Raw genomic sequence first — 17,194 nt, forward strand, 5'->3', positions numbered from 1 at the left:
GGCACGCCGGCCAGCCCCCGGGCACAGGCTGCACCGGCCCTCGTGGGGGCCAGGATGCGGCCCCCGGACGCCCCGCCCCCGAGGAGGCTTCACTGCAATCCTGGCAGAGCGGCCGTTGTCCGGAGCCACCCCCAGCGTCACAGCCCTTGCCCGCTGCTCGGACGTCAGGACCGCGGGCAGGGCAGGGCAGGGCCGGGCAGGGCAGGGCTCCCGGCGGGACGGGGCAGGGACAGCTCCAGCGTCTCCACGCGGCTCTAACCAGGCGGCCGGGAGAAGGGCGGGCACTGCCCTTCTGGACCACGGGCCCAGGACTGCGTGGCCAGTGCAAGGGGAGGGGGCAGGGGGTCTCGGGGTCCTTGGTGCTTCCCCCAGCCCCGAGGCACAGGCTCCGTGGCAGCGGTGAGGGAGGTGGAAATGGACATCCAGCGACGCTAAAACAAAGTGAACAAAAGGAAGAAGATGGGATGAGCCAGGACGATCGGTCGGTTCATGAGATGAAGCCACCAGCAAGAGCCAAGGAGCTGCCCCCCCCACGCCCACGCCCCCGCCCTGTGCTGCCGGCAGCCCTCCCTCCCGCCCAGCGCGCCCCCCTTCCCCGGCTCCAAACAGATAACCCTGGAGACAAGGCAGGAATTACCCCAAAGCTGGGGCCACCGAGCAGGCACCTCAGGGCCCCGGGAGAGCTTCCCCCGGCTCCTTTACCCCCAGCCCTGCCGAGAGCAGAACAATGTCCGCTGCCCAGGCCGCGTGGCAGGACCGCGTCTGCGTCTGCATCTGCAAGCCCTGCGTCTGCAAACCCTGCTTCCACCCCTGCTGCCCGCGCAGTGCCGCGAAGTCCGGAGAGCGCCGCTTTCAACTGAAACCCCAGCCCGCCGCGGTGGAGCGCCTGGTCTCCAGACAGACTCGGAAGAGGTGGTTACCTGTGCGCAGGAGTACAGCGGCGGAGCTGCTGCATCCAGGGCTCCCCTTGAACTGATCCACGTCTTGCTAACGTCAGAGACCCAGCTAAGCAACTCTCCCAGTGGCACGGGGACTTCTCTGGGACTGGAACAAGACGTCTGACAGAGAGAGAGTGTATTATTACGGGTGACGGGGGGGAGGGCAACTCAAGGGGAGGAAGGAGAAGAAGAGATATGGAGTTTAAAATAAAAAGTCGGCACTTCCATGCGGCTGCGCTGTGCTACGACCCACCCTGAGGGGAGAGACCACGCCGTGAAAACGACACCTCCTACAAAGCCTCTCGCCTTTGGGTCCAATTTAAGACGTCTGGCAAGACCCCACTTAGCCAACAGGCTCCCGTCCCAGCTGGCACCGGGACCCAGGTGCGGAGACCGGGGCTGCTGGTCGTGGCCCGGGGCCAGCAGAGCACGGACAGATGCCTGCCGATGCATTGGTCTGATCAGTCTAAGAAATCAACCTGGTACAGGGCACTTCCCAGATACACAGACAGACAGACGGACGGACGGACGGACGGACAGACGGACACACATGCAGGCATCGCCGCCGCCGAACAGCCACGCACGGCAACGTAAGATTCCCCGAGTGATTTGGGCAGAGAAAGCAAAGCGCAACGGAGCGGGTCAGAGCAAACAAGCAGGCCGGAGGAGGCAAAGGAAAACCTCTCGGAGGCCGAAGCCGGGCTGCAGAGAGAGGCAGGCAGGCAGGCAGGTCCATCCACACGGCAGCAGGCTCTGCGAAAGCATGGCCATCGCCCGGCATGCACTTACAGTCTGAGCGCCGAGTCCGCCGTGGCTGGGGGCAAAGCCGAGGTCGTGGGAGGGGGGCAGGTCTGGACAGAGAGCGGCCCCCTCCCTTGCCTTGCCACGGGCCAGAAAGGGATCCAGAGCGGGCGCACGGGTGTCTGAATGTCCGGGGCTGGTGGAGGCCGTGGGGCGGCTGAGTCCAAGGGCACGGTCGGCCTCTCCCTGGCTCACGGAGCGCAGGAGGGCGCAGGTCTAAGAGCGTGGGACAGCGTCGTCTCCTCCTCCGGGGCGGCAGGGGGTGAAGCCGGCAGAGTTAATACAAAAGTCACTGGGTGGTTAGGATTGAAACTGCGGCGCGGCGCTGGGTCTGGCCTGCCGCGGCCAGCTGGCGTGGGCCCTGCCGGGCGGGAGCTGGCGTCTTCTCTGCGGACGCTCCAGACAGAAGCGAGCTCCGGGCTGGCTGGGCTGGGAGGGTAGTGTGTTCTCTCTCTCGTCTCGCAATATACAAATACTGTCAGAACAATCATATATATTAATATATATTAGTCGAGTCTTTTTGGTTAAACTTTAGGCACTGCTTTGGAAGAGAAATGGAGTTTAAAAATTAAAAAAATAAGAGTAGGAGGATTAGCCGGTAGCTTTATCACATGCAGAGCAGGACAGCTGGGAAGCTCCTCAGCCGGGGTCTGGGGAGCCGGAGGGAGGGGGCCTTATGCCACGCTGAGCGCTGGCCCCTGCAGTCCAGAAAGCTTCCTGCCTGCTTCCCATCCACAGCTCCCGCTTAGGCCGGACAAGGCAAGAGCCACGTCAGCTGCATCCACGGCGCTCTCGGGACCCGACGTGTATCTGCGCCCGTAGCTGGAGGAAGAGTAGGAGGACGACGAGAAGGTCATGGAGAAGCCGGAGCCGGTGCCGGTGGCATCAAAGCTCCCTCGCCTGGAGCCTGGCCTGGATCCTGTTCGAGAGCCTGACCTAGAGCCGGAGGTGGAGCCGGAGCCGCTGACATTGTAGGGGCTGTAGTAGCCTTTGCTGGACTGGGAGGAAGCTTCCAGCAGGCGCAGGCCCGTCCCCTCCTCCACCATGCTCCTGTCCATGGCGTCCTTGTAGGAGATCTTGAGCTTGGTCTTGGGGCAGGTGAGATACTTGGAGTAGGTGTTGACGTCCCGCAGCTTCTGGGCCGTGCGCGCATCGATGGTGCCCTTCTGCAAGGCATCGTCCAGCAAGACCCGGCCCGAGACGTCGGGCTCGATCAGCCCGCCCGTCAGGTACTGCACTTCCAGGAAGCGCTGCCCAGCCTCGTAGTACAGCCAGCCCTTCTTCAAGGCCTGCGCCGCCGACATCTTGGTCTTGGTTCTTGGATCCTCGAAGCCGTAGAAGGCTTTCTGGGCAAGGTTGATCCTGTCCACCATGATCTTGTCCACCAGCCCCTTGTTGACGGCATCAGTCACGGAGAACTTCTGCCCAGTGTTGGGGTCGACGATGCCGCCGGTGCAGGCTTGGGCTTCCAGCAGCCGCTGGCCGGTGATGTTGTCCACAAGGTTGCGGTGCATGGCTTCTGTGATGGACACTTTCTCCAGGGTGTCCGTGTCCAGGATGCCAGCGACTGGACCCGTCTCCTCCGTCGGGTCGCTCCATGATGACAGCTGGGTTCTTACCGTGGCGGGGCTAATGGGGTAGGAAGACGAGGAGCCCACGGAGGAAGATCTTGACCGGAAGCCGCTCATGTTGCCGGAGAGCATGTCTGCAAACTCTGTGATGGAGAGGGTGCCGGCGCGGTACTGGTCGAGGGCGGACTGGTCGATCAGGCCCTTTCCGATAGCGTCGTCGATGTCATACTGCCGCCCCGACCGCCGGTCGATGATCATGGACTTGACCACCCCGTCGGAGGAGGAGATGGTGATCTCCTCCCACTCGCACTCCTGCTCCGACAGCTCCAGGTAGGTCTGGTGGTCGATGAGGCCCTTGCGATAGGCTTCGTAAACGGACATCTCCTTCCCAGTCTCTGGGTCCACAATCACCACCCGGCGCTTGCGGACGGAGGACTTGGAGGAGGTCTTTCTCTCCCGCTTCTTCTCCTTCAGAGGCAGCAGACACAGGCTTGTCTCGGGGTCGGTGATGCACCGCTCCATGAGCTGCAGGTAGGTCAGGTTCTCCTCTGTGTTGGGGTCAAAGAAGCCCTTGGTGTCGTCGCTGGGGTCCAGCAGGATCTCATTCATTTCCTCGTCGAACAGGCCCCTCTTGTAGGCCATCTCTACGGGCAGTCGATGGCTTTCCTCCGGGTCAATGATGCCTCCTGTTGCAATCTGGGCCTCGAGCAAGCGGATCCCGTGATCCTTCAGGATCAAGCCCTTCTTCATGGCTTGGAAAAGGGAGATGAGCTTGCCGGAGTAGGGGTCTTTGTAGCCGGTCACTGCCCTCTCGGCAGACAGCAGCTTGTCCTTGAACTCTGGGCCCACAATGCCCATGCGCACAGCCTCTTCCACGGTCAGCTTGAGGCCCTTGATGGGGTCGATCACATAGCCCGTGGCGGCCTGTGCCTCCAGCAGCTCAAAAGCCGTGCCCGGCCTGATGATGCCCTTCTTCATGGCCTGGTACACAGACAGCCTCTCCTTGGTGGAGTCCACAAAGACCCCGGCGATGCAGCTGGTGCCCTCCAAGAACTTCTTGATGTGTTTGGAGACCTCTTCGATGGAAGTCAGGCCTTGCTGGAGGCGCTGAGCCGTGACTTCGTCCATCACCTGGGACCGCACCAGCTCCTCCACCGAGATCTGCTTCCTCAGGCCCCGGAAGGTCAGTTTGCGGGTGTCGCAGAGGGGCAGCAGCAGCAGGTTGTTGTTCTCGTCCTTCCTGCAGCGCTTCAGGAGCTGTGTGTAGCTGAGCTTCTCGTCCGTGGAGGGGTCCACGTAGCTGCAGACCTCGCTGGGCTCGGACAGCATGTCGTGCGTGTCCTTGTTCAGGTAGCCGCGCTGGTAGGCGACCTCCAAGGGCAGGTGGAAGCCATAGCGCGGGTCTATGATGCCGCCCGTGGCCAGCTGGGCGTCCAGCAGCTTGAGAGCTTCCTCCTCGGGGATCAGGTCCTTCTTCATGGCTTGGAAGAGGGAGATCTTCTGCTCGCTGTAAGGGTCTCGGTAGCCGGTCACTGCCCTCTCTGCAGACAGAAGCCGGTCGTGCATTTCTGGCCCCACCACGCCTTTCCTAACCGCTTCGTCCACGGTCAGCATTTCATTCTTGATGGGGTCGATCACGAAGCCGGTGGCAGCCTGGGCCTCCAGCAGGGACCGGGCCACCTCGGTGCTGATCAGCCCTTTCTTCAGGGCCTGGTAGGCGGTGAGCTTCTGCTTGGTGGCAGGGATGTAGATGCCAGCCACGCAGCCCGTCCCGTAGAGGTATTTCCAGGTGGTCTCAATCTCCAGGATCTCCCGGATGGTTTTGGAGCCCTGCTTCAGCAGATTGTACACCTCCAGGGAGATGATCCTGGCCTCGTAGAGCTCATCAGCAGTGATGCGGCGCCGGACGTAATCGTAGGAGGTCCAGTCCTGCTGCCGGATGATCTCAGTCTTCTCGATGATCTCGATGATGATGATGATCATGCGCTCCTTGGTCACCTTGCCGGAGCGGAAGTCCTCGAGCAGCTGCTTGCGCTGCACCTCGGGGATGAGGTCCGAGTTCATGATCTCCCACAGGGACATGGACGAGCCTGCCAGGTCGCCCACAGGGATGTCAACCTGCGTGTCCTCAAACACCTTCCGGGTCTCTGCCTCGGTGTAGATCTGGGTCTTCTCCACCACGGTGGGCATCTCTGCCTTCTTCAGGGGGAAGAGGATGAGGCCGGTCTCGGGGTCCTCAATGCACCGCTCCTTCAGCTGCGCGTAGGTGAGGTTCTCCTGGGTGTTGGGGTCGAAGAAGCCCTTGGTGTCGTCGCTGGGGTCTGAGAGGATCTGGTTCATCTCCTGGTCGAAGTAGCCCCGCTTGTAGGCCACCTCCACGGGCAGGCGGTGGCTGTGCACCGGGTCGATGATGCCGCCGGTGGCGATCTGGGCCTCCAGCAGGCGGATGCCGTGGTCCTTCAGGATGAGGCCTTTCTTCATGGCTTCGAAGAGAGAGATGGTGTTCCCAGAGTAGGGGTCCTTGTACCCCGTGACCGCCTTCTCAGAGGAGAGCAGCTTCTCGTGCAGCTCAGGACCCACGATGCCTGCCTTCACCGCCTCGTTGACATACAGCTTCTGGTTCCTTACGGGGTCGATCATGAAGCCGGTGGCTGCCTGTGCCTCCAGGAGGGTGATGGCCGTGCCTGGCCGCAGCAGGTTCCTCTTCATGGCCTCGTAGATGTTCAGCTTCTCCTTGGTCTCTTCCACGTAGATGCCGGCGATGCAGTCGCTGCCCTGCAGGTATCTCCTCAACGCCTCCGTGTCCGAGAGGTCTTTCACTGACTTCTTGCCTTCCTTGAGCTGCTCGTACTGGGTTTTGCTGAGGACCCGGGACTCCACCAGCTCGCTGGCAGGCACGGGTGCCCGGAGGCCACTGAAGGTCAGCTTCTCCTGCTTCTTGGTCTCAGTCTCCTCGATGATGGTGATCATGATCTTGATGATCTTCTCAATAGTGACCTTGCCCGTCTTGTACTGCCGGAGCAGCTCTCTCCGTTGCTCCTCAGTGAAGTACTCGGAGTGGATCAGCTCCCAGATGGTCACAGTCCTGCCCTTCAGGGCACCCGTTGGGACCTCAAGGGTTGCCTTGTCAAAGGACTCCTTGGTCTGGCTGTCCGTATAGACCTCCTCCTGCTGGGCCTGGATGGCTTGGTCAGAGAGGGGCAGCAAGTAGAGGCCGGTCTGCTTGTCCTGCCGGCACTTCTTCTGCAGCTGGGCGTAGGTGAGGCTTTCTTGGGTGCTGGGGTCATAGAAGGCTTTGGTGTCACTGCTGGGGGTGGCCAGGGTCTTGCTCATCTCCTCGCTGAAGTGGCCCCGCTTCGAAGCCACATCGAGCGGGAGGCGGTGGCTGTTCACAGGGTCGACAATGCCGCCGGTGGCGAGCTGGACATCCAGCAAGCGGATGCCATGATCGCTGGGGATGAGGCCTTTCTTCAGCGCCTGGAACAGGGACACGGTCTGCCCGGTGTACGGATCCTTGTAGCCCGTCACCGCCTTCTCCGCCGACAGCAGCTTCTCGTGGAACTCGGGCCCCACGGTCCCGGCCTTCACGGCCTCATCCACGGTGAACTTCTGGTTCTTCACGGGGTCGATGATGTACCCGCTGCCCGCCTGGGCTTCCAGCAGCGGCAGGGCAACCTCCGGCTTCAGCAGGTTTTTCTTCAGGGCATCGTAGAAGGTGAACTTTTGGCCCGTCGACTCCACCAGGACACCAGCGATGGCGTCGGTGCCCCGCAGGTACCGTCTGACGGCATCCGTGTCTGCCACGTCCTTCACAGCCTTCTTCCCCTGGTGCAGCTCGTTGTAGAGATCCTTGTTGATGATCTTGCTCTCCAGCAGCTCGGCCGCCGGCACGGGGGCCCGGAGCCCTTCGAAGCACATCTGGCTCTTCTTCTCGCCCTCCTCCACCACGGTGATGACGATCTTGATGATCTTCTCCACGGTGATCTTGCCAGTCCTGTACTGCTGGATCAGGTTGCGGCGCTGCTCCTCGGTGAAGTACTCGGAGTTGATGATCTCCCAGATGGTCACCGTCTTCCCCTGGAACCTGCCGAAGGGCGCCGACACGGTGGCTTTCTTGAAGACATCCTTGGCTTCCTTATCGGTGTAAGCCAGCTCCCGCCCCTTGGCCGCTTGGTCGGTCAGGGGCAAGAGGCAGAGGCCGGTCTCGGGGTCGGTCGTGCATCTCTCCATCAGCTGCATGTAGGTGAGGTTCTCCTGGGTGTTGGGGTCGAAGAAGCCCTTGGTGTCGTCGCTGGGGTCTGTGAGGACCTGGTTCATCTCCTGGTCGAAGTAGCCCCGCTTGTAGGCAGTTTCCACGGGCAGGCGGTGGCTGTGCACCGGGTCGATGATGCCGCCGGTGGCGATCTGGGCCTCCAGCAGGCGGATGCCGTGGTCCTTGACGATGAGGTCTTTCTTCATGGCCTGGAAGAGGGAGATCTTGTCTCCGGTGTAGGGGTCGCGGTAGCCGGTCACGGCCCTCTCGGCAGACAACATTTTATTGTGCAGCTCCGGCCCGATCACTCCTTCTTTCACAGCCTCGTTTACAGACAGCCTCTTGTTTCTCACGGGGTCGATGATGAAGCCGGAGGCAGCTTGAGCTTCCAGGAGGATGAGCGCTGTGCCTGGGCTGAGGAACTTTTTCTTCATGGCCTCGTAGATGCTCACCTTCTCGTTGGTGGGTTTAACGAGCAGGCCGGCAACGCTGCTCTGGCCCTGCAGGTATCTCTTGACGTCCTCCCTCTGCGCGAGCTCTTCGACCGTCACCATGCCCTGCACCAGCTTGTCCAAGCTCTCCTGGCTCAGGATGCCAGCCTCTGCCAGCTTCTCTGCAGGCACCTTCTGCCGGATGCCTTCGAAGGCGAACTCCGGCTCCCCGTTCGGGGCCAGCCCGTCTAGGACGTCTCTGCCATTCGGCACGGCTTTGGTCGGAGCCGCCGGTGTCACCGAAATCAGGGTTTCCTCAGGGAGGTCGTCAGTCTGGATCATGATCTCCCGCGTCTGCGCCAGAGCCGCCCGGTGCTCCTCTTGCAGCTGCTCCAGTTTGTCCCTCAGCTTCTTGTTTTCTTCTTCCAGGAGCTTCTCCTGTTGCTGCCGCTGCGCCTCCAGCTGCTGCAGCTCCTCCTGCTTGCGGCGGACGCTCTCCTCCGCCTCCTTCTGCTTCTTCTTGGCCGCGTCCAGCCTGGCGCCCAGCTCCTGCTTCTCCTGCTCCATCTGCTGCTGCTGCCGCTCCTGCTCGGCCTTCAGCTGCTGGGCCTTGTCCACCTCGTCCTTGAAGAGCTTCTCCAGCTTGGCCTTCTCCTCCTCGATGAAATGCTCCTTCTGCAGCAGGGTGTCCTTCTCCGTGAGGAAGGTCTGCTGCAGGACCTGCGTCTCGTGCCGGAGCTGCTCGCGCTGGGCGTGCTGCATCTGGAGCGGGGACAAAACGGGACCATTAGACGGAGCCCGGGCAACCGCGCACGGAGGCAAAGCAGCGCGGGGCACGCGGGGCCGGTCGTTAGCTGGCGGGGGGCGGTGCTGGCTGAGAGCCTGACGGGGTCGAGGCAGCGCTGGGTTAGGGGCAGCCCAGGGGCGCGCGTTAGTGAAGCAGCCGGCTCCTCGCCGCTGGACGCACAGCGTTAGTGGTGATGGGGGTGGGGAGGGCACGGCTGCGACCCGTGCCAGGATTGAACAAGGAGGGGAGGGCACATGGCAAGAAAGCTGATCCCATCCTGCTACGGGTCCCGGGGCCACTGTTGGTCCCACGCGGGCCAGCGAAGGAGGATGCCCCCCTCCGGGACCAGGCGGGGATACCTGACTGCGTGCTGCGGTTCGTTGTGTTTTTTGTTTTTTGCAGCGAGGAACGAGCCGCAAGGGAGAGGGGCTGAACCCGGAGGACGCTCGGACACTGGGTACCTACCCCTAAGTCCCCGGGGCCTCCAAACAACCTCCCCTCGCAATGCTCGCCCTACGGACGGGGGAGCGAGAGCTGTGAGCACCCTGTGGGGACGCAGCAGGGCCGGGGCGCACATGCAACGGGCCACGTGGCTGTGGGGGTGGTCGGGGGAGCTCCACGCCGGCTGTCCAGGGGACAGCGCGGGACGCTGGAGCGGAGAGCCACCCCGCGGAGACTGACCCGCGCGGGGAAGGGGCCGCGGGAAGGGTACCTCTTCCGAGCGGTGCTGCAGCTGCTCCGCCTCCTGCTTGAGCTTCTCCTTCTCCCGCTCCAGGTCGGCGATGGCTCTGCGCAGCTTGTCGGCCTCCTGGTCGCTCTGGTGCCGCTGGATCTCCAGCGTCTGCACCAGCGTCACCTTCTCGCGAGTGGCCAGCTCGGTCTGGTGCAGCTTCTCGCTGATCTCCTCCGCCTGCCTGCGGAAGCGCTTGGCGTCCTCCTCGGCCTTGTCCTTGGCCAGGCCCATCTCCGTCACGTGCAGCTTGAGGCGCTCGGCCTCGGCCGAGATCTCCAGCTGCCGCCGGCGCTCGGCCTCCAGGGTCTTCTGGAAGCCCTCGGTCTCCTCCACCAGGCGCTGCTCCATCTGCTCCTTGTCCTCCTGCAGCTTCTTGGCGTGCTCCTGCGCCAGGTCCTTCTGCTTCTGCAGCATCTCGGCCTCGGCCCGGAGCCGCGTGGCCTCCTGCACGGCCTGCATCTTCTCCTTCAGCATCTTCTCGGCCAGCGCCCGCTGCTGCGCCAGGTCCTCCTCGGCCAGCTGCCGCAGGCGCGCGGCCTCCTGCGCCTCCACGCTCAGGCGCGCGGCCTCCTCGGCCACCTGCCGCATCTTCTCGGCCTCCTCGGCCAGGACCTTCTGCGTGTTGTCCTTGTCCTTGAGGATCAGCAGCTTGTTCTCCTGCTCGATGCGGTTCTTGAGCTTGACCAGCTCCTCCATCTGCACCCGCACCTTGAGCAGCTCCTCCTCCGCCTGCGCCCGCTGCCGCGTGGCCTCCGTCACCTCCTCCTTCAGCCGCTGCAGCTCCTCGTCCAGGATGCCCTTCTGGTGGTCCGTCTCCTCCAGCTGCAGCTTGACCTTGGCCAGCTCCTGCTCCACCTGCGCCTTCTGCCGCAGCGTCTGCTCGGCGAACCGCTTGTGCTTCTCCATCTCCGCGTCCGCCAGCTGCTTCTGCCGCAGCGCCGCCTGCTCCGCCTGGGCCTGCTTGGCCGCCTCCAGCTCCGCCTCCTTGCGCAGCTTCTCCGCGTCCGCCTGCGCCTGCGCCTTGGCCTGCGCCTCCTCCTCGGCGCGCTGCTTCAGCCGCTCGGCCTCCTCCACCTGCTGCCGGGACAGGCCGGCGTCCTGCTCGGCCCGGGCCCGCGCCCGCTCCGCCGCCTCGGCCGCCGCCTTGGCCCGCTGGGCCTCCTGGCGCAGGCGGTCGAGGGCGCTCTGCTCCTGGCGCCGCGTCTGCTGCAGCTCCTGCTCCTTCTGCTGCACGGCCGCCACGTGCGCCGCCTCCTCGGCCTCGATGCGCCGCTGCGCCGCCTCCTGCGCCAGCTGGATCTGCCGCTCCGCCTCGCGGTCCGACAGCTCCTTCTGCCGCTTGGCCTCCTCCACCTTGGCCCGCAGCCGCTCCAGCTCCTCCAGCGCGGCCTTGCGCTGCCGCGCCGCCTCCTGCTCGGCCGCCAGGATCTTCTTGACCTTCTCCTCGGCCTCGCGCCGGCGGCCCTCCTCCTCCAGCGCCAGCTGCCGCTGCCGCTCGGCCTCCTGCTCGGCCTGCTCCTTGCTGCGCTGGACCTCCTCCGCGCTGCTCTTGAGGCGGCCCAGCTCCAGCTCCAGGTCGGCCTTGCCGGCGGAGGTCTGCTCGAACCGGACCTTGAGCAGGCGGATCTCCTCCTCCACCACGCGGCGCTGCTTCAGCGTCTCGTCCACCAGCCCCTTCTGCCGCACCAGCTCGGACTCGGACGCCTTGCGCAGCTGCACGATCTTCTCCTCGATGTCCTGCTTGTGCTGGGCCGCCTGCTCCTCCAGGAGCCGGCGCTGGTAGGCCTCGTCCTCCGCCAGGCGCCGCAGCCGCTCGTTCTCCGCCTCCTTCTCCTTCAGGGCGATCTCCGCCTCCGTCTTCAGGCGCGAGGCGTCGCTGATGGCCGCCAGCTTCTCCTTGAGGATGCGCTCGGCCTCCGCGCGCTGCCGCGCCGCCTCCTCCTCGGCCCGCTGCCGCTGCCGCGCCGCCTCCTCCGACAGGGCCCGCAGGCGCGCCGCCTCCTCCGCCAGCTCCCGCAGCTTGCCGGCCTCGGCCTCCAGCCGCTGCTTGGACTCCTGGCTGGAGGAGCGGGACTCCTCCTCGGCCTTGGCCTTGCTCCGCAGCAGCACCTCCATCTCGGCCCGCAGCTTGGCCAGCTCCTCCTCCAGCTCCTGGCGCCGCTGCAGCGCCTGGCCCACCTCGGCCTTGAGGCGGGACAGCTCCTCCTCCAGGAGCAGGCGCTGCTGCTCCCCGTTCTCCATCTCGGCCTTCAGCCGGATCAGCTCCTGCTCGGCCAGCAGCTTCTGCTGGGCCGTGCCCTCGGCCAGCTTGCGCTGCTTGTCCAGCTCGTCCTCGGCCTGCTCCTTCTGCCGCAGGGCCGACTCCTCCGCCTTGGCCCGCCGGCGCGCCTCGCGCTCCGCGTCCTCCTTCTGCTTCTCGGCCTCCTCCTGCGCCAGCGCCTTCTTGTGCGCCACCTCCTCGGCCTGCAGCCGCAGCCGCAGCGCCTCGTTGGCCTTCTGCCGCCACTTCTCCAGCTCCTTCTCCGCCTCCTCGCGGCTGCGCTCGGCGTCCAGCTGCTGCCGCTTGAGGCGCTCGGCCTCCTCCTGCAGCTGGGTCACGACGCTGTGCTCCTGCTGCAGCGACATCTCCAGCTGCGCCGTCTTCTCGGCGAAGCTCAGGCGCTTGCTCTGCAGCTCGGCCGCCGCGCTCTTCTGCGCCACGTCCTGCGCCACCTGGATCTGCCGCTCCTTCTCCAGCTCCGCCTGCCGCATGCGCCGCTCGGCCTCCTCTGCCTGCAGCCGCAGCTGCTCCAGGTCGGCCAGGGCTCGCTGCTTCTCGCGGGCCGCGGCCTCCTCGGCCTGCACCTTGCGCCGCAGCTCCTCCTCCGCCTCCCGCTTCTTCTGCGTCTCGTCCTTCACCTGCTTGCGCAGGCGCTCGGCCTCCTCCTGCGCCTGCCGCTTCTGCCGCTCGGCCTCCTCGGCCTGGGCCCGCAGCGCCTGCAGCTCGGTCTCGGCGCCGGCCCGCTGCCGCTCCGTGCTGTCCAGCTGCAGGCGGATGAGGCGGATCTCCTCCTCCACCCGCTGCCGGCTGTGCTCGGCCTCCTCGATCAGCTTCACCTTGGACCGGATCTGCTGGTCCGAGTTCTGCTTGAGCTGCGTCAGCTCCTGCTGGATGTTTTGCTTCTGGTGCTCGGCGTCCACGGCCACCACCTCCCGCCGCGTCACCTCTTCCTGCATGCGGAGCTGCAGCTCCCGCGCCTCCTTCTCTGCCTGCGCCTTGGCCTTGGCGTGGGCCTCGGCCAGCTGCTTCTGCTTCTCCAGCTGTGCCTCCACCTCCGCCAGCCGCCTCCGCTCCTCCTCCTTCAGCTTCTCGGCCGCTTTCTGGAGGGGAAAGAGTGCAGAGAAAACAGAGAAGGGAGAGAGAGAAATCACAACGCGCACAGCCAACGGCTCCGGGCCGCGCACGGCCGAGGCATGGAAGGGCCACGCGGGGGGATGCGGCATGAGGATGGAGGGGATCCCCGGGCATCCCCAGAGCTAGCGGTGGCGATGCTGGCTTCCAGAAGACGGACGGCAGACAAGAGGGACACGTCACTACCGTATCTCACTTAGTACAGTGCGGAGACAGGGATGGAGCAAGCGGGCGGCTGCGCGGGGAGCGGGGAACCAGCGGACCCAGGACAGAGAATGGGGCGAGAGCGAAGCCTGAGGAGGATGGAGACGGGGCGAGCAGCTTGCGCACCATCACCGTGCCCACTGCGGTCCGGGGAGCCCCTTCCCCCGCGCGCCTGCCCCCCGCCCGGGGCTCCCGGGAGCAAAGGGGCAGCTGCGGAAAGGCACCGTCACCGCCAAGAGCAGGAGAAACCCAGCGAGACCAGACCACAGCGGCAGAGGGAGCCGGGCGAGAGCGCCCTTTGCCTGGGGGGGAGCACTCGGGGTCTGCCCCGGGCAGCCTGGAGAGCCCGGGAGCCGGAGCCGGGGGCCACGCAGGCCGTGCCGGGCCTTTTCCCGGGAACTGGAGGGTCTGCACCTGAGAGCGTGCCGGGGTTTCCCCATGGGAGGGACTGGGAAGGGGGAGGGAGCGACTTCCCCGGACTCTGCCCTGCTTGCCCTCGCGGGAGGAGGCGGCCGGAGCTGGGGGGCTCTTCCTCCTGCACCCCTGGGCCAAACCCCAACCCGGGCTCGGACGGCAGTGCTCGGTGACCTCGGGGCCGTGCCAGCCCGGGGAGGGGGCTGCGCTCTCAGACCCAGCCCAGCTAGTTACTTCCCATCCCTTGACCGTGGCGGGCTTCCCGAGGGGCTGCCTCGTTTCAGAGGAGAGTCCAAGAAAGCGTCCTGCGGGGCCCGGGGCCGGGGCCGGGGCCGGAGGGGTGCAGCTGCGCACGCACGGCAGACGGTGCAGTGAGCAGGTGTGGGGGGCGCAGGCTGCTCGCGGCGGCGTGGTGAGACGGGGCGTGGGGGGCATGCGGAGTGGAGTACCTGGTGCAGGGTGCCAGAGTCATCCTGGTTTTTACCCTCCATTAGATCCCAACCAACACAAACATCCCCCAAGACAAAGCACTGGCAAAGCGGCTCGACTTCCAAGGGCAGAAACCAAGAGTTAGACAGGTAACCCGAACAGCACACGCAGAGTCCACATCCCGCCGCGGCGCGGCGCGGCGCGGCACGGCACGGCACGGCACGCCCCGCGCACAGCATCATGCAAAGGCAGACACTGACTGTACTAAGTGTATCTGGGAAGTGCCTCCTAACACCACACAGAGCGGAGCCTGGCCAGGCCCCTGCCCGGGCCCCGCCGCCCCTCCCTGAGGGTCAATTTGTTGCACCCCGAGCCAGCAAGTTTGCCCCAGAAGCCCATGTCGGAGCGGGGTTAGAGAGCCCGGGGCTGGTGTTAGTGATGGGGCCGGCGGTCGGGATGGACAATGCTCCTCGTCGTCATGGAAGGAGAACGATGCGGCCAGGCCCTCCCCCGCGGGCCGCACGCCTACCTCCTCCTCCTCCAGCCGTCGCAGCGTCTCGGTGATGAACTTGATGTACTGGCTGGTGAGCGTGGTCAGCTCGCTGTAGCGCGTCCGCATGTCCACATACTGCCGGCAGCGAGACACGGGTCAGCGGGGACCGGGACGTGCTGCACCCCTGCCCGCCGGAGCCCCCTCACCGCGCCCTGACCCCCACCCCTCGCACAGCGGAGAGCTGCTGCCCCGCGGGCACCTGCCCTGCCCCCCGCTCCCTCTGCCCTCACCTCCTGGATGATGCTGTCGGATGCAGACTGCACTTTGGGCTTCTTGGCTGGAGAAGCCACGGGCTCCACCTGGGCCTTGTAGGTCACCAGCTGCAGCTCGTAATCCTGCAGAGGCAGAAGAGGTCTGGTCAGGGCTCCCCGGGCCGAGAGCGCCAGCCCGAGCTCCGGGACCGATGCTGGGCAGCCCCTGCACAGGGTCGCGGGGGCTGTGGTCTGCACGGCCCAGCCCGGCCCAGGAGAGCCTCCCGCACCTTGATGGCGTCGATGTACTGCTTGGCGAAGCGCTGGCACTCGTCCACCTTCTCCCGGTTCTGGTCGCTCTCCTCCAAGAGTTTCTGTGGGAAGAGGCCGGGCGTGAGCTCAGAGCCACCTCTCCGGGCTGGCCCACGCCTGGACACGCGCGGCGGCAGACACGGCCGCACGAAGGAGAAGCAACACCGCTGGCCTGGATCCAGCCCCCACGGCCTCCCACGGCACGACTCCTGCCCCGGACCCACGCACGGGCGCTACCTTCTCCTGAAGCAGCTGCTCGCGGACGGCTTTGCTGTCCGTGACGGGCACGGACTGGATCTGCTCCTGCCGCTGCCTGGCGTCCTGGATCCAGTGCATGAGCCAGTCGTAGCTCTCGCGGTAGTAGCGCAGCTGCCGGCCCAGCTGGTCCAGCTCGCGCTGGCGCACGTCGATCTGGGCCAGGATGGCCTGCCAGCGCTCCAGCAGCTGCTGGATGCGCTCCCGGTACCGGTCCAGGTCCACGTCCCGCTCGCTGTGGCCCCGCAGCATGCGCTCGTTGACGTCCTTGGCCTTGTTCAGATCCGACTCCAGGGTGCTGAACAGGGGCTGGTGCCCCTCCACTTGCGCCCGCAGCCGCTGCAGCACACGGGCAGCGTCAGCCACGGCCACGACCACAGCTGGGCAGCCCCCCCCCCCAGCACACCCAGACCCCCGCCCCGCCCCCTCACGGCAGCTCCCGCTGCCCAGGCGTCGGATCCATCTCCTTCCTCCTGCCCTGCTCAGGTCTGCTCTGGACCAGGTCATACAGCAGTGGGGCTGGCTGAGGGGTCTCATCCAGTCCAGCCCCTGCCCGACGCAGGATCAGCGCCGTCCAACCCCCCGGGCAAACCCCGTGTGTGACCTCGGAGCCACACGACAGTCGCCTCTGACACAGCCCCAGGCATCGCCCCCGCTCCTGCCCCCGGGATGCAGGGGGGCCGCGGCTGCCAACATCCTGCTGCTGCCAGGGGGCTCCTGGGTGCTGCAGAGCCCAGGCCCAGGCTGTGCCCCCGCTATGGAGGAAGGCAAAACCCCCCAGTGCAAACCAGTCTGAGCAGGGGGGAAATCCCTTCCTGCCCCAGTGTAGTGTGGGGCTGAGCCCGAGCACGGGGCAAGACCCTCCAGCCGGGACCCTGCAGGGTCGGTGCCAGCAGGAGCATTGGCACAGCCCAGCCCCATCCCCAGCATCTCTGGGGGAGGCTTAACCCCCCCCGTGCATGGAGCAGAGAGGGGGCACCCAGCACAGCCCCAAAGCCTGGGACATCCCCACAGCAGAGCACAGACATCCCTGCACCCAGTACCCATCCATCCTTTCCTTGACACCTCCCATGATGGAAAGTCCCCCCTTCCCTGGCATCTCTCCCACGGCCTCACGACTCTGACAGTGCAGAAGCTTTTCCTGATCTCCAACATGAACCAACTCTGCTGCAATTTCCAGCCATTAGTGTGCGTCCTCCTCTCTGCACCCAGAGAGACAAGGCGCTTCCCCTCTTCTCTCTAGCAGCCCTTCAGGGGCTTGCAGACCGCGGCTCTGTCCCCTCTTAAGTGTCTTTTCCTCAAGCTGAACGTGCCAGCTCCTTCAGCCTCTCCTCCAGGACTTGCTTTCCAAGCCCTTGATCACTGTCCCCACCTCTGGACCCTCTCTCGTGTCTCCACGTCCTGTTTAACCTGTGGAGCCCAGACCTGCCCACCTGTCACAGGGGACAGCTCCAGAAGCAGGTACACGGGGAGGGGGCAGCGCAGGGAGGCAGACACCTCCGCAGCCCAGGACGAACGGCACCCCCGGGCAGGCCTGGTTGCCTCTGCACCCGTTTCACCTCCCCGCCCCCCCACAGCGCTCCCGGCACATTGGGGAGGTTGGTGCTCCCCAATGGGAAAATGGGCTGGAGAGCACCCTCGGCAAGCTGGGTGGAGCAGTAGATACGCTGGAAGTCGGGCTAGGGTTCAGAGCGACCTGGCCTAATAGGAGGATTGAGCCAAAAGGGATCACATGAGGTTCAACAAGGACACGTGCAATGTCCTGCACTGAGGAGGAGCAATCCCCTGCACCGGGGCAGGCTGGGGGTGACGGGCTGGGCAGAGATCTGCAGAAAAGGACCTGGGGGGACTGGGGACGAGAAGCTGGACAGGAGCCAGCAGTGCGCCCTTGTGCCAAGAAGGCGACCGGCATCCTGGGCTGCATCGGTAGAA

General features: G+C 65.3%; 1 protein-coding gene across 12 annotated transcripts in view; it reads right to left on the reverse strand.

Moving 5' to 3' along the window:
• Window positions 1-967: 967 nt before the first annotated feature.
• The window catches only part of PLEC (plectin), a 62,559-nt gene continuing 46,332 nt past the window's right edge, over window positions 968-17,194 (reverse strand). For 11 of the 12 annotated variants that reach the window (XM_059723594.1, XM_059723595.1, XM_059723601.1 and 8 more), the window contains exons 27-33: window positions 15,245-15,601; window positions 14,986-15,069; window positions 14,735-14,839; window positions 14,481-14,579; window positions 9,493-12,873; window positions 1,728-8,755; window positions 968-1,058 (exon numbers count right to left, since the gene is read on the reverse strand). In XM_059723594.1, the coding sequence (XP_059579577.1) occupies window positions 2,414-8,755; window positions 9,493-12,873; window positions 14,481-14,579; window positions 14,735-14,839; window positions 14,986-15,069; window positions 15,245-15,601 (10,368 nt within the window). In that variant the 3' untranslated portion in view covers window positions 968-1,058; window positions 1,728-2,413. The remainder of the gene's footprint in view (window positions 1,059-1,727; window positions 8,756-9,492; window positions 12,874-14,480; window positions 14,580-14,734; window positions 14,840-14,985; window positions 15,070-15,244; window positions 15,602-17,194) is intronic. The other variant, XM_059723605.1, reaches the window with a different exon arrangement.

This window comes from Alligator mississippiensis, chromosome 3, assembly GCF_030867095.1.
Source record: "Alligator mississippiensis isolate rAllMis1 chromosome 3, rAllMis1, whole genome shotgun sequence".
Lineage (NCBI taxonomy): Eukaryota > Metazoa > Chordata > Crocodylia > Alligatoridae > Alligator > Alligator mississippiensis.